The 13,777-nt window shown below is 42.7% G+C and overlaps 1 protein-coding gene across 1 annotated transcript; it reads right to left on the bottom strand.

Moving 5' to 3' along the window:
- Positions 1-1,084: 1,084 nt before the first annotated feature.
- CXCL17 (C-X-C motif chemokine ligand 17) lies at positions 1,085-13,032 on the bottom strand. Its single transcript, XM_004780427.3, has 4 exons — positions 12,753-13,032; positions 3,545-3,625; positions 2,792-2,893; positions 1,085-1,487 (listed from the first exon to the last, which is right to left on the bottom strand). Exons 1-4 carry the CDS (start codon positions 12,829-12,831, stop codon positions 1,390-1,392), a joined length of 360 nt encoding a protein of 119 aa, XP_004780484.1. The 5' UTR covers positions 12,832-13,032; the 3' UTR covers positions 1,085-1,389.
- Between the last annotated feature and the right edge of the window lie 745 nt (positions 13,033-13,777).

The raw sequence follows: 13,777 nt of genomic DNA, 5'->3' as shown, positions 1-13,777 counted from the left end.
GAATGTTCTTTTTTTTCCCCCCTTCCCCTTCTGACCTTTCAGGAAAGGGTTAGAGAGGAGGCAGTCTTTTTTTTTTTTTTTAAATTTTATTTATTTATTTTGACAGAGAAAGATCAGAAGTAGGCAGAGAGGCAGGCAGAGAGAGAAGGGGAAACAGGCTCCCCGCCGAGCAGAGAGCCCGACGTGGGGCCTGATCCCAGGACCCTAAGACCACGACTTGAGCTGAAGGCAGAGGCTTCAACCCACTGAGCCACCCAGGCACCCGGAGAAGAGGCAGTCTTTATACTGCTGTGATAGCCTTTACTTCCTTATTCATTCTTTAAAATGGCTGCCAGTTTAATGTCCTTATATATTGTGGGTTTTTTGTTTTTTTTTTAAAGATTTTATTTATTTACCTGAGAGAAAGCATGAGAGGGGAGAGGGTCAGAGGGAGAAGCAGACTCCCTGCTGAGCAAGGAGCCCGAAGCAGGACTCGATCCCAGGACTCCAGGATCATAACCTGAGCTGAAGGTAGTCGCTTAACCAACTGAGCCACCCAGGCGCCCTATATTATTGTTTTGATCATTTTATTTCCATGTTAAAAAAAATGACACCCTCCCATTTTTACAGCATGAAGGCCTTTTCAATGGCATTTGAGATCTTCCACACCATCTCTCTAGCCTTGAACTGTGGTTGTGAATATGAGTTTTCTGTACTAGATTAGAAACCCACAGAGTACAATGACCATTAATGATGATGATGATGATGATGATAAGAAGGATCATTAATACTTTAGTATTTAGTATTTAGGCATTCTATGTGTTGGGAGAGTGCCAGGTTTTGTTTTGTTTTTTAAATTTACATTATCTTTAGTAAGATCATGTCAGATTTGTTCCTATACCTGCTGTCTTTTCTCCACTTAGCTCTTACCTCAAAAAGGTTTGTTAAAACGGTAAAAGAATAAAAAATTGGGCAGTGGAGAGGAAGAATGAAGCTGGTGGTGGGAAGTGTGTGTAGAATCTGGGTAGAGTTTGCAGTAAACGGGCTAAAGTGGAGATTAAATGAGTTGCCAGACCCCATGTGAAAGAAATGGATTTTGACTTACTACATTTAAAAATATTTATTTTCTGTTTGCTACTTGCCTGGTTATATGTAAGGTCATTTGGGACTAGTTAAGAAACCAGGGTTTCCAGGTAATTAAGTTTAAGCCTGGGAAAAGGGAGGGAGGAGGCGCACAGGAAAAAAGACTGACAAGAGAAGAGGGCACTAGAGGGAGCAATAATCTTGGGGAAAATGCTTTGTGAGAATGCTGGAGTAGGGACAGGGTAGGGGAGCTGGAAGTGAGAGGAGGGTATCCTCTAGGTGTTCTCTACTATCTTGACTGAGAATGCTTCATTGGGAGAGGGAGTCCTATAAAGGCAGTGCAAAGCTTGCTAGCTGACATTGTTTGAGAAATTCCTGGCAGGCTCTCCAGTGCTTGTTTGGCTTCCTGTGGTGCCTTTGGTGCCCTAGGGTGAAAATAAAGATTAATGTTAAAAATGTTTTCAAAATTTAATTTTTAGGGTGCCTGGGTGGCTCAGTTGGTTAAGCAATTGCCTTCAGCTCAGGTCATGATCCTGGAGTCAGGATCAAGTCCCACATTAGGCTACCTGCTCGGAGGGGAGTCTGCTTCTCCCTCTGACCTCTTTCCTCTCATGCTCTCTCTCTCTCAAATAAATAAATAAAATCTTTAAAAATTTTTAATTTTTAGGAAATCTTTCAAAATGGTAAAAAGGTGAGACTTGTCCAATGGAAAAAATAAAAATTAAAAAAATTTAGAAATTAAAATAAGAAAATATATTCTTCATTCTTCATTCCTTAGAACTGGATACTTAACCAACCAAGACACCGTGATGCCCCCCAAAATAAAATATTTAAAAATAAGTAAATAAATTTTCGATAGGTACTACCAAATTGAATTTTACTTCTGCCAGTGGTGATAAGGATCTTGATTTATCTCATCCTTCATAATATCATAATTTCAATCAGTTTAATTTGCCAATTTATTATTTTTTAAGATTTTATTTATTTATTTGACAGATAGAGTTCACAAGTAGGCCAAGAGGCAGGCAGAGAGAGAGAGTGGGGAAGCAGGCTCCCTGCTGAGCAGAGAGCCCCGCACGGGGCTTGGGGGGACCCCGAGATCATGACCTGAGCTCAATCCACAGAGCCACCCAGGTGCCCGCCAATTTACTTTTTTTTTTTTTAAAGATTTTATTTTATTTATTTGACAGAGAAAGTGAGCACAGCAGATAGAGTGGCAGGCAGAGGCAGAGAGAGAAGCAGGCTCCCCGCTGAGCAAGGAGCCCGACGTGGGACTCGAACCCAGGAGGCTGGGATCATGACCTGAGCTGAAGGCAGCAGCTTAACCAACTGAGCCACCCAGGCGCCCCCAATTTACTTTTTATATGACATTTTAAAACTTCTCAAGGAAGGAACCAAGTTATGTTTGATATCTTCAGAGATTGATGACCAAGTCCCCAATAGTCCCATCTCCCTCCATTTTGATAAGCAATGGACTCCTAAAATCTAAGAATTTGGTTGAACCTTTCTAGTATTAGGAAAATTGTATCTACCTCCCTTCTTCTTGTTTCCTCAAGTTGACATTGAGTAGAAAGGGCTGAGAGGTGTGCTTATCTTAATCTTTGTTTCACTTCTTTTGTCTATTCGCAACCCCTGTTCCATCATATGGAATCATATGGAATAACAATGTGGAATTGTTATTCCGCAGGGTGACTCTGGTTGAGGGAAGGTCATTCTTTTTGAAACTTACTGGTTTTCTTCACACTGGCCTTGAACTGATCACAGGGACACTGCTTCTTTGGCATCTCAGGCATTGCCATAAGTTTTCTTTTAGGGGCTCTCAGGAACCAGTCTGAAATAACAGGGTTGGTACTTAGAGGGGAAGGTTAATATCGTTGAGAATAGGGAGTAGGGCAGGGCTTTACTTGCCATCTTCCTTGCCTTCCAGTTTCTTTTTCAGACTGCAGTGGAGCTGGGGAAAGGAGTCAACACAGAACAGTGGGGATACCCAGTTATATGAGCACCAGGATTTCTGAGTTGTTTTGCCTGACCTGTATTGGCAAGAATTTAGTGGCAGGTTTGGAGGGGGCATCAAGATATCATTAAGGAGACCAAAAAATGAAGAAAAGATCTAGTGTCTTCCTCTGGCTGTCTTAACTTGGCCAAACGTTTTGCCTCTCTGATTTCAGTCTTATTTATGATTTAATGAAGGTCAAAAAGATTCAGGGAGTTTTTGGAAAGCAGCCCTGGGTTCTTGGGGAGAAGAATGAGGGGGGAAGGGCAGCCAGAGATTCAACCAGCTCCCCCTAGAACTTGGAGGGGTCCTGCTCTTGCCAGAGATTCAGGAAGAAGACAAGTGTTGGTGCTACATGTGGTGGGCTGGTGGAGAGGGCAGTGGGTGAAGTTAGCTCAGAAAACATCTGCACTGGTGTTTGGAGGGCGGGAGTGGGGCTCAGGGGAGAGAGTTGGATTGGGATGGTGCAGTGCTATTATTGATACTGACCTTTGCAATCACATTCTTGGCTGCCTTTGTGGGGCCACGTCCTAGGAGCCTGGCGATCGTCCCGTTGGCCTCTGGCGATCCCTGGTGGAAGAAAACAGGTCATGGCCAGGCACCGGAAAGGGAAGAGGCCAACAGAAATGGTCCCCCAGTATTGTGCTACCTGCATCATTGGTTTTTCCTTCCTCTTTTTTTTTTTCTTAAGATTTTATTTATTTTAGAGAGAGAGTGCGCACACAAGTAGTGGGAATGGCAGAGGGAGAGTGGGGGAGAGAGAAGCAGGCTCCCCACTGAGCAGGGAGCCCAATGCTCATGCCAGGCTGGATCCCAGGACCCTGAGAACAAGACCTAGGCCAAAAGCAGATGCTTAACTGACTGAGCCATCCCAGATGCCCCTCCTTCATTTTTCAGGGATCTAGGGTACTTCAAGAGAGGAATATTTTATTTTATTTATTTATTTTTTAAGATTTTATTTATTTTTTTGATAGAGATCACAAGTAGGCAGAGAGGCAGGCAGAGAGAGGGAGAAGCAGACTCCCTGCAGAGCAGAGAGCCTGATGCGGGGTTCAATCCCAGCACCCTGGGATCATGACCTGAGCTGAAGGCAGAGGCTTTAACCCACTGAGCCACCCAGGTGCTCCATGAGAGGAATATTTTAAATGGATAAGGAATTGAGGTTTAAGATATGGCTTAGAGAAGAGCTTAGCTGGAGGTAGGTGGAAAAAGAATGGCTTCTGGATGGAAGAAAGGATAAAAGGTGGGTGTTAATCAAGATCTGACGGGAGCACCTGGGCCGCACAGTTGACTAAGCATCTGATCCTTGGTTTTGGCTAAGGTCATGATCTCAGGGTTGTGAGATTAAGCCCTGCGTTGAGCTCCGTGTCGGCTTCTGTGATCAGTGTGGAGTCTGCTTGGGTTTCTCTCTCTCTGTGTCTCTGTCTCTCCCACCCTTCTCCTGCTCTCGCTCTCTTTCTCAAATAAATAAATAAGTCTTTAGGAAAAAGAAAAAGAGGACCCGATAATACACCCTACCCCAGCACACATTAAAGTTCTCATGACTTCAGAAATGAGAACAAGGAGCAGATTATTTCACAGACCCTGGGATTGTGACCTAAGCTCGTCACCTGACCTTTACGTTCCCTATATTTGCATCCATAATCCCAGTTCAACTATAAGAGGATGGTATTTACTTTTGTGCCTCTGGAACAAATCCATTCCTCTTTTGGCCTCCAGTCAAGTCTGTCTTACCACCTGATGCTGTCTTTTAAGATTCTGATTTTGTGAAATGGTAATATTTCTATGACAATCAAGGATGATGGTTAATAGACTTGAGATACTGTAGCTAGAAGTGAGCCCAGATGGTGCTTCCTTGGCATAGTGGTTTCTGATATATCCTGTAAGAATCAATTATGCCTTTACATGGTTTCCCATTGTATTTGAAAGCAGTTCTCTTAATGCACAGCTATACATATAGTTTGTTGTTTGAAATCTGTTGTGGACATTGAATTGTCCCCCCCGCCCCAATTCACGATGAAGCCCTAACCCCCAGAATGACTTTATTTGAAGATAGGATCTTTAGAGATGTGACTGTGTTAAAACGAGTTCAAGTTAAGATGAGGTCGTTATGGTGAGTCCTGATTCAGTCCAACTGGAGTCCCTATAAGAAGAAAAGATTTGGGCAAAGAGATACCAGAGTTGTCAGAAAATAAATTTCTGTTGTTTAAGCCCCTCATTCTGTGCTACAGGAAACTAAAAATCTTGCTCCCACCAATGGCTCAATAGTCATTCAACTGTATAGAGCTGACACATGGCAGGCACTTGGTAGATGTTTGTACAATAAGCAAATGGACTAGTTGTCGGAGAGGGCCCTTAGAGATCCTTTGATTCAATCTAGGGCTCTTTCCCAGACTTGTGCCCTTTCTGCCACACAGATGGAAGGTATTGCACCATTTCCCCCAAGTACTAGTTTCCAAATGTTCTCATGTGCTGTTTTGAGTGCTATTAAAATAACTCAAGCAGACACACATAGCCCCTGCCATCTAAATTTTTCTAATATTTTACTTTCGCCTGACCTCTACTTGTAGTTCCAGAGGAAGGCCACAGAATACTAGAGCCAGAGGGAATCTTGGAGCTTATTTAATTGAATCTCTTTAGTTAGAAGTTTTTAAAATTCTAAATGTATAGAGCTATATTAGAGAAAATTTGGAAAGTACAAATAAAGAAATCTTCACTCTTACCATCTGGTGGTATTTTGGTGTGTTTCCTGCATATGATTTTCTTTCTACAGTGATAACCATAGTATGTGAACAAGTTTTTTTTTTTTGTTGTTGTTCACTTTATAAACATGTTGCTATATCATCTTTATGATGGACTTTTTAAAAAGATTTTATTTATTTTTAAAAAGATTTTATTTATTTATTTGTCATAGAGAGAGCACAAGCAGGCAGAGTGGCAGGGCAGAGGCAGAGAGAGAAGCAGGCTCCCCGCTGGACAAGGAGCCCAATGCAGGACTCAATCCCAGGACCCTGGGATCATGACCTGAGCTGAAGGTAGCAGCTTAAACAACTGAGCCACCCAGACGTCCCAAGATTTTATTTATTTGACAGACAGAGAAGTAGGCAGAGAGGCAGGCTGGAAGAGGAGAGGAGAGAGAGAAGAGGAAGCAGGCTTCCTGCTGAGCAGAGAGCCTGATGCGGGGCTCGATCCCAGAACCCTGGGATTGTGACCTAAGCCGAAGGCAGAGGCTTTAACCCACTGAGCCACCCAGGCCCTCTATGATGGACATTTTTATGAACTTTTTTTTTTTTTTTTTTTTGAGAAAGAGAGAGAGTGCAAGCAGAGAGAGGCAGAGGGAGAGAGAGAATCTCAAGCAGGCTCCATGCCCTGGCAGAGTCCTACTCAGGACCGGATCCCATGACCCTGAGATCATGACATGAGCTGAAATCAAGAGTCAGACACTCAACTTACTGAGGTGCGCAGGCTCCCCCACCCCCCCGTTTTAAAAAAGATTGTATTTCTTTATTAGAGAGAGAGAGAGCATGAGTGGGGGGCAGACTCCCTGTTGAGCTGGGAGCCCATTGATAACTTGGAGCTTGATCCCAGGACCCCAAGATCATGACCTGAGCCCAAGGCAGACACTTAACTGACTGAGCCAGCCAGGTGCCCCCCAAACAGACATTTTTAATGACTACCTAATATTCCCAATAAGCATATGACCTCCAAGTTATTTAACTCTTCACTCATTGCTGAATATTTAGATTGTTTTACTTTTGGGTATTGATAAAATTCCTTATGTTTGTAACTGTTTTCCAAATGTTAGATTATTGTCTTGGGCAGATTTCCCAGAGTGGAATTGCTGGGTCAAAAGTTAAGAATAGTTTTATGTTTCTTGATATTATTATTAAATTGCTTGTAAAAGGATTGTACAAATTAAATCATTATCCCCCCCCCCTTTTTTTAGATGAGGAAACTGAGAGAGAGCAAATGAAATGCCCAAGTTCACAAAGGTAATGGTGACCCAGCTGAAGCTAAAACTCAGGTCCAAGTTTCTTAAGTGCTGTTCTTTCCGCAGTCTTTACAACCTTAATTCCATGGCATAAATTAAAATGAAGCTGCACGTTCCTACAATATGATGTTTACCAAACCTCAGACATTTCTGGACCACCTTTATGATGCTATTATTTACTTCTTACTTTTTCTTTAAACAGATGTAATTTATAAAACCAGACTCATCCTCTGCTATATTATCTGTGAGATTAGGAGTTTGATACATGCTTAGATTTTTTTCTAACATGCATTAACAAAAACATAACTATTGAAGTAAAAGCTAATTTATGTCCTACCGAAGATCAGTTTTGGAAAATATTGATATAGTGGAATAAGCATGAACTTTACATCCAGGCAGGTGTGGCATCTACTACTTGCTCTGTCCCTTAACGATGCAGTCTTGGCTTCTTTGATTTTTGGTTCTCTGGTTTGTAAAACGAGAGTAGTAGTATCCACCTTGCAGAATTAGGAATAAATAAGCTACTGGGGGTGCCCAGTGGTCAGTTCCCAAGTAGGTGTTCAGTACATGATTGTTATTATTGTGGACTTCTGTCGCTCTGTACCAAAGAGAATGTCTATTCTGGAATGTTAGGTTTGTTGCTTTCTACTGACCTGTATATGTAAAGAAGCTAACTCCCACTTGTTAGGACTTGTGGTAGATCTATCATTTTGACTTCGCTGTTCCACTACATATTAGCTTTATGATTTCGGAGAAGTTGCCTAACTTCTGTCTTTCATTTACCTAATTTGTAAAATAGGGCTAATAATTGTTCATTAGTATGTGCCTGCGGATTAGTATGTTCCTAGCTTTGTCCACTAGAGGGCGTAGAAGCACTAGCTCCCGGTAGCCACGGGCCAGACCTTAGTGTGCAGGGCTCCTGAGTACCATGGCCTAGTGAAAGGAACCACAGCTCCTTGGAGAAATAAATGGTTGATTCCAAGGCAGGCCAGGGAAGTACAAGATGAACCTGGAACATCTTATGATATCAGAAAATCTGGAACTGTTAAAAAATGATAAGCCAAAAAGAGAAGCCTGCTTGCGGCAGCTCTCAATAGTCAATTTTGAGACAACATGAACAACATAACAAATAATGATAGTAATGGATTATAATCCATAAATATCCATGAGTCTTCACTCATAAATAATTCAGTAAGTAAATGGGAGAGAAGGAGAAGATTTTTCTTTCTTTTTTCTATGATTTTATTTATTTAAGAGAGAGTAAGAGAGAGAGCATGAGGGTGCAGGGAGGGTCAGAGGGAGAAACAGACTCCCTACTGAGCAGGGAGCCTGATGTGGGACTTGATTCTGGAACTCCATCCTGGGACTCCAGGATCATGGCCTGAGCCGAAGGCAGTCGCTTAATCGAGTGAGCCACCCAAGCGTCCCGAGAAGCTTTTCTTATAGTAGAATCCCAATTAATAAATGTAGAAGGAATGATGGACATAGAAAATCACCATTTGGCTAATTCCATAGTAACTTTTGTTGAAGGTGGGAATCGTCAATGGATTTTGAAGAAATAGGCTTTTTGTATAGTCTTTTTTTTTTTTTAAGATTTTATTTATTTGACAGACAGAGATCACAAGTAAGCAGAGAAGCAGGCAGAGAGAGAGGAGGAAGCAGTCTCCCCGCTGAGCAGAGACCCTGATGTGGGGCTTGATCCTGGGACTCTGGGATCACGACCTGAGCCAAAGGTAGAGGCTTTAACCCACTGAAGCACCCAGGTGCCCTGCTTTTTGTATAGTCTTAAAGTATCTCTTCACAAGATACTTATTAATTACAGTGGGAAAAAGAGTAGTTTTATAGTAGAGAAACCTGGCAGACACTACCTTGAGCAAGTGTTCAAAATGAATATCATCAGTAGTTGGGAATGATCATGGGCCGTCTGATGTGAGGCATGGAGAAGGTACACATGACTTCTGTGGTACTCTTGCCAAAAACACATAATCTGATCTTAATCAAGAAGAATCATAAGACAAATCCAAACTGAGGGGCTTTCTACAAAATAATTAACCAGTAGTCTTCAAAACTTTCAAAATCATGAAAGACAAGGAAGGCTGAGAAACTACTCCAGCTTGGGGAAAACCAAGAGGACATGACAGCTTTATTCAGGTTAGTATCCTGGATTGGATTCTGGACCAGGAAAAGGACATTAACGGGATGATTAGCAAACCTGAATATTAGTACATTCATTCATAGTATTATGTCAATGCTAACTTCCTGGTTTTGGTAATCATGTTATGGTAATGTAAGATATTATTTTTAAAAAACTGGATAAAGGATATATGGGAACTCTGTTTTTATAACATTTCTTGAGTCTGAAAAATTAAAAGTGAATTTAAAAATACATTATATTTCTGTGAGGACATAATGAGGTAATATGTATGAAGTGCTTGGAACCTCCCTTGCTAGGGGTGCCTGGGGGCTCAGTCGTTAAATGTCTGCCTTCTGCTCAGGTCGTGATCTCAGGGTCCTGGGATCAAGCCCCACATGGGGCTCCCTGCTCAGCGGGAAGCCTGCTTCTCCCTCTCCCACTCCCCCTGCTTGTATTCCCTCTCTCACTGTGTCTTTATCAAATAAATAGATAAAATCTTAAGAAAAAATAAAATAAATTTAAAAAATTAAAAAAAAATCGCCTGCCACATAGGATTACTTAGCATATTTCAACAATCATTGTAGATAACTTCATAGTTAATTATATAAGTAATTAATCTATTATTATAAATGATTTGTTTCCTAACATTTTCATATATTCTTATCTTTTCTCATTCCTCTCTGTGAAAAACACACTGTGCATGTATGTGGTTATTTTAAGAAATAAAGTAAGATTAGATTTTATTTTGGGGGGATGGGAAGGTGGAGAGTGTTGTTTCCACGAGCCAGAGAGGTGCTGCAGAACTGGATTAAGAGATTGGGATGGCTGGGTGGGTTAAGCCTCTGCCTTTGGCTCAGGTCGGGGTCTCAGGCTCCTGAGATTAGGCTCTCTGCTAAGCAGGGAGCCTGCTTCCTCCTCTCTCTCTCCCTCTCTCTCTCTGCCTGCCTCTCTGCCTACTTGTGATCTCTTTCTATCAAATAAAATAAATAAAATCTTTAAAAAAAAAAAAAAAAGAGACTGGGATGGAGCCTGGTTGTCTGTAATAGCGCCATCTGGCGGCAGAACGAGCTTTCCCCAATTCATTGCTGTTGTCTTTTAGGAGCTACTTGAGATATTTTACTTAGTCCATTTATTGAATCCTTGCTAGTTACACATTATAGATCATTTAATATTCACAAAAATTATGTTCTAAATGGTATTTTACTCATTTTAAGATGGTAAAACGCTCCAAAAAGTGAAGCAGCTTGTCTAGGGCTGCAAATTAAGGGTGGAACGAGGATTTAGATCTAGGTTCCCTGCGTTCCAAAGCTGAGTCTACAGATCTAGGAAAGTCTAAACGTGTCGCCAGGTTTGAGAACTATTGTTATAGAGCAAGGGTTCTCAGCTGGAGGTGGTTACCCCCTCCAGGGGACATTTGGCAACGCCTGGAGTTAACTTTGTCTATCTTAACTGGGGGCAGGGGAGGAGAGGCTTGGTATATAGTTGATAGAGGTCACACACGTGCTGCTGGACATCTTACAATGCACAGAATAGCAGCTACAGCAAAGAATTGCCCAGTCCCAAATGTTAATAGAGCTGCTATCAAACCCAGGTGTAGAGTCTTTTAAGGGCAACATTTTGAACTTAGAAACCTGAGCATTTATTCTTTCCCTTAGCAAATATTTACTGAATACTATGCTGGATAGAATGAGGGATATGGAAACACTATACCAGATTGTGCTACCAAGGAGGTTGCAGTCTAGAAGGGCAGGGGTGGAGGTAGGAAAGGCACACAAATACCTTCAGTATGAGACAGAATATGACAAATGCAAAGAGAGGGTCACGTTTGGACGAAGCATGTTCACAGGACGGAGGGCTCATATCTGGTTGAGAGAGGAATCAGGAAGCCTGTGAGGAGGAGGTGGTCTCTGAGCTGAGTGTATGAGAGAAGTTAAGCTGGTGGGGAAGCACAAGACCCGTTCGGGGAACAGCCAACAGTCTAGTTTAGATGGAGCACAGAGCACTTGTTAGTGAGATGTGGAGTGGATTGGAAAGGCAGGTTGTGGTTAGGGCTTTGAATCAAGGGTAAGGACTCTAGCCTTGGTGTTGGTCACCATGATGGAAAAGCCTTCCCCTCCCGACTGGCAGTCTAGGCTCTAGAACTATGGGGTCCAGCACCTCCCAGAGATCTCTCTCTACAAGGGAAGGGAAGTGTAAAATTGGGGTGGAGTAAGTTGAGCTTCTGATTTTAAGGATCAAATTTTTGGTAAATATGTAAAAAAGCTATTTTACCTCAAACTAGCCCTTGAGGAGTTGGTTTTCTTGAGTAGAAACATACATGGGATGAGCTCTCTTCTGCATGGTTGTTCTGCTAATGGTGAGCTCACCTGAGATGGAGTGAAAGCTGGGGCTGATTTGGAGTCTTTAACCTAAGGCCTGCTTCCCAAAAATGTGAGCTTAGTAGTATGGCTAAAGCTTCCAATATAGATACTATCCAGTGATACGATCTTTCTAGTTTTTTACTTTACCATTAAATAGTATTAAAAATTGGGGCGCCTGGGTGGCTCAGTGGGTTAAAGCCTCTGCCTTCGGCTTAGGTCATGATCCCAGGGTCCTGGAATCGAGCCCCACATCGGGCTCTCTGCTCCGCGGGGAGCCTGCTTCTTCCTCTCTCTCACTCTCTGCCTGCCTCTCTGCCTACTTGTGATCTCTGTCTGTCAAATAAATAAATAAAATCTTTAAAAAAAATAGTATTAAAAATTATTGGTGGCATCGCGGTGTACTATAAAGAATATATTTTTTTAAATATTTTATTTATTTATTTGATAGGGAGAGACACAGCAAGAGAGGGAACACAAGCAGGAGGAGAGGGAGAGGAAGAAGCAGGCTTACCGCTGAGCAGGGAGCCCGATGTGGGGCTCGATCCCAGGACCCCGGGACCATGACCTGAACTGATGACAGCCGCTTAATGACTGAGCCACCCAGGTGCCCCTAAAGAATATAAGCAAGGACTTCTCATCCTCCTTGAATGTACAGTTGCCTTCAATACTTTTATACCGCCTTCACCAAGACTGGCTCTTTTGGGAAGGGACAAAGGGCAGAAGGTAAGGGAGCAGATTTTTATTTTTATTTTTTTGACAGAGAGAGAACAGGGAGAGAGGAGAAGCAGACTCCCCACTGAGCAGGGAACCCAATGCCGGACTTGATCCCAGGACTCTGAGATCATGACCTGAGCTGAAAGCAGAAGCTCAACCAACTGAGCCACCCAAGCGCCTCCAGAGAGCAGATTTTTATTGAGCCAGTATATATCAGTATTTTGCAGCTACAGTTTCAGACATTTTGATACCCACTATCTCACTATCTCATTTTGCTCTTGAAACACTCTTTGGATATAAGTATAGTCTTCTCCTTTTTGTAAATGAGGAACCAGGCACTGGCAGAAACTAACTTGTCTCAAATCCCTGTAGCTGGAAGGGGCTACATTTCAATGCATGGTTGTTGCAGGGTTTTTGCCTCATTTTCTTCTGTGTTCTGCCACATCCACACCCCACCCCCCGCCCCATTTCCCCTTTATAGAAAATTAATCTTATTACCTGGATTTGGGCTGCTAGAGACCACAGGCATCAGCATTAGTGGCAGCAACAGAAGGAGGGAAGGGATTAGAATTTTCATTGCGACTGTTGGTGCTGCTGTGTGTCACTTGAAGAGAGTGTGGAGGGTTCCCAATTGGAGGCTCCCAAAGTCTTCCTTGAGATGGTGGTCTGGGCTTTAATCCCTGGCCAGTATTCCTGTTAAAGGGCGAGAACGGCTAAGTGACACTGACCTCGTTAGGTAACAGGTTTACAGGAATCTGGGAGGAAAAACTGACCAAACAAAAGAAATGAAGCATTCTTAAGAACACAAGAAGGTGACTGACAACTTGGCAGCAATACTGGTTCCCTCCCCTCCTCCTCACCCGCTTCCTACCTCCCAGGGTGCTATGATTTCTCCCCCAAATCTTTTTGCTCTTTGAATTTCCTTGTACATTTTGGTGATGTTTTCTAGCTTAATATTGGGCAAGAAATCAAGTACTAAGGGTCAGCAGAAGAGAGGGTGGTATGATCTGTCTCCCCTCTGTCGTCGGGGCCCCTGGAGCAACAGGAGTATTGCTTGAGAAGTCCTGTCTTCACCGCATTTACAATTTCCTCCCAATTCTGTGGCCACAGAAGGTGGGAAGGAGAGAGGACTGCAGAGGAGAGGCTGTTTCTCTCTTGCTCAGAACATTGCCCCTGAAGCAGTGGGTCAAACTGGGCCTGCATGTTCATCAGGAAGGTGGCTATGGCTTTGTTGCTCCAGACTAAAGGAGAAGGAACTGGGTTAGTGGAAGACCCCCAGGGCTTTACATCCAAGAAGCTCTGAGAAACAGGAACCACAGCCCTTAAAGGGCGTTTGCCTGTGCTCTTGAGGTTGTTGGCTCCAGAGCTTGTTTGGAAACAGCCCAAGGCAAAGGAAGAAGGTAATTCTATTTAGAGTAATCATTAAGGGTTACAGAACAGGGTACTTACTAAACTTGACTAATTTCAGAGATTTTGGGAAATATGCTCAAAGAGAGGAGAGAAGGGCTTGAATGCTGAGTGGT

Source organism: Mustela putorius, unplaced genomic scaffold (genome assembly GCF_011764305.1).
Source record: "Mustela putorius furo isolate JIRA1106 unplaced genomic scaffold, ASM1176430v1.1 tig00000196_pilon_pilon_pilon, whole genome shotgun sequence".
Taxonomy (NCBI): Eukaryota; Metazoa; Chordata; class Mammalia; order Carnivora; family Mustelidae; genus Mustela; species Mustela putorius.
This window is presented reverse-complemented; position numbering and strand designations above follow the sequence as displayed.

Bases quoted from the DNA above. Each gene is read 5' to 3' on its own strand.
- CXCL17 (XM_004780427.3), bottom strand. From the start codon at position 12,831: ATGAAAATTCTAATCCCTTCCCTCCTTCTGTTGCTGCCACTAATGCTG. The intron at 3,626-12,752 runs GTAATAAGATTA...TTCTTCCACCAG, and splicing joins CTCTAGCAGCCCAAATCCAG to GGATCGCCAGAGGCCAACGG. The intron at 1,488-2,791 runs GTAAGTTTCAAA...TTTTCACCCTAG, and splicing joins GGCCAGTGTGAAGAAAACCA to GGCACCAAAGGCACCACAGG.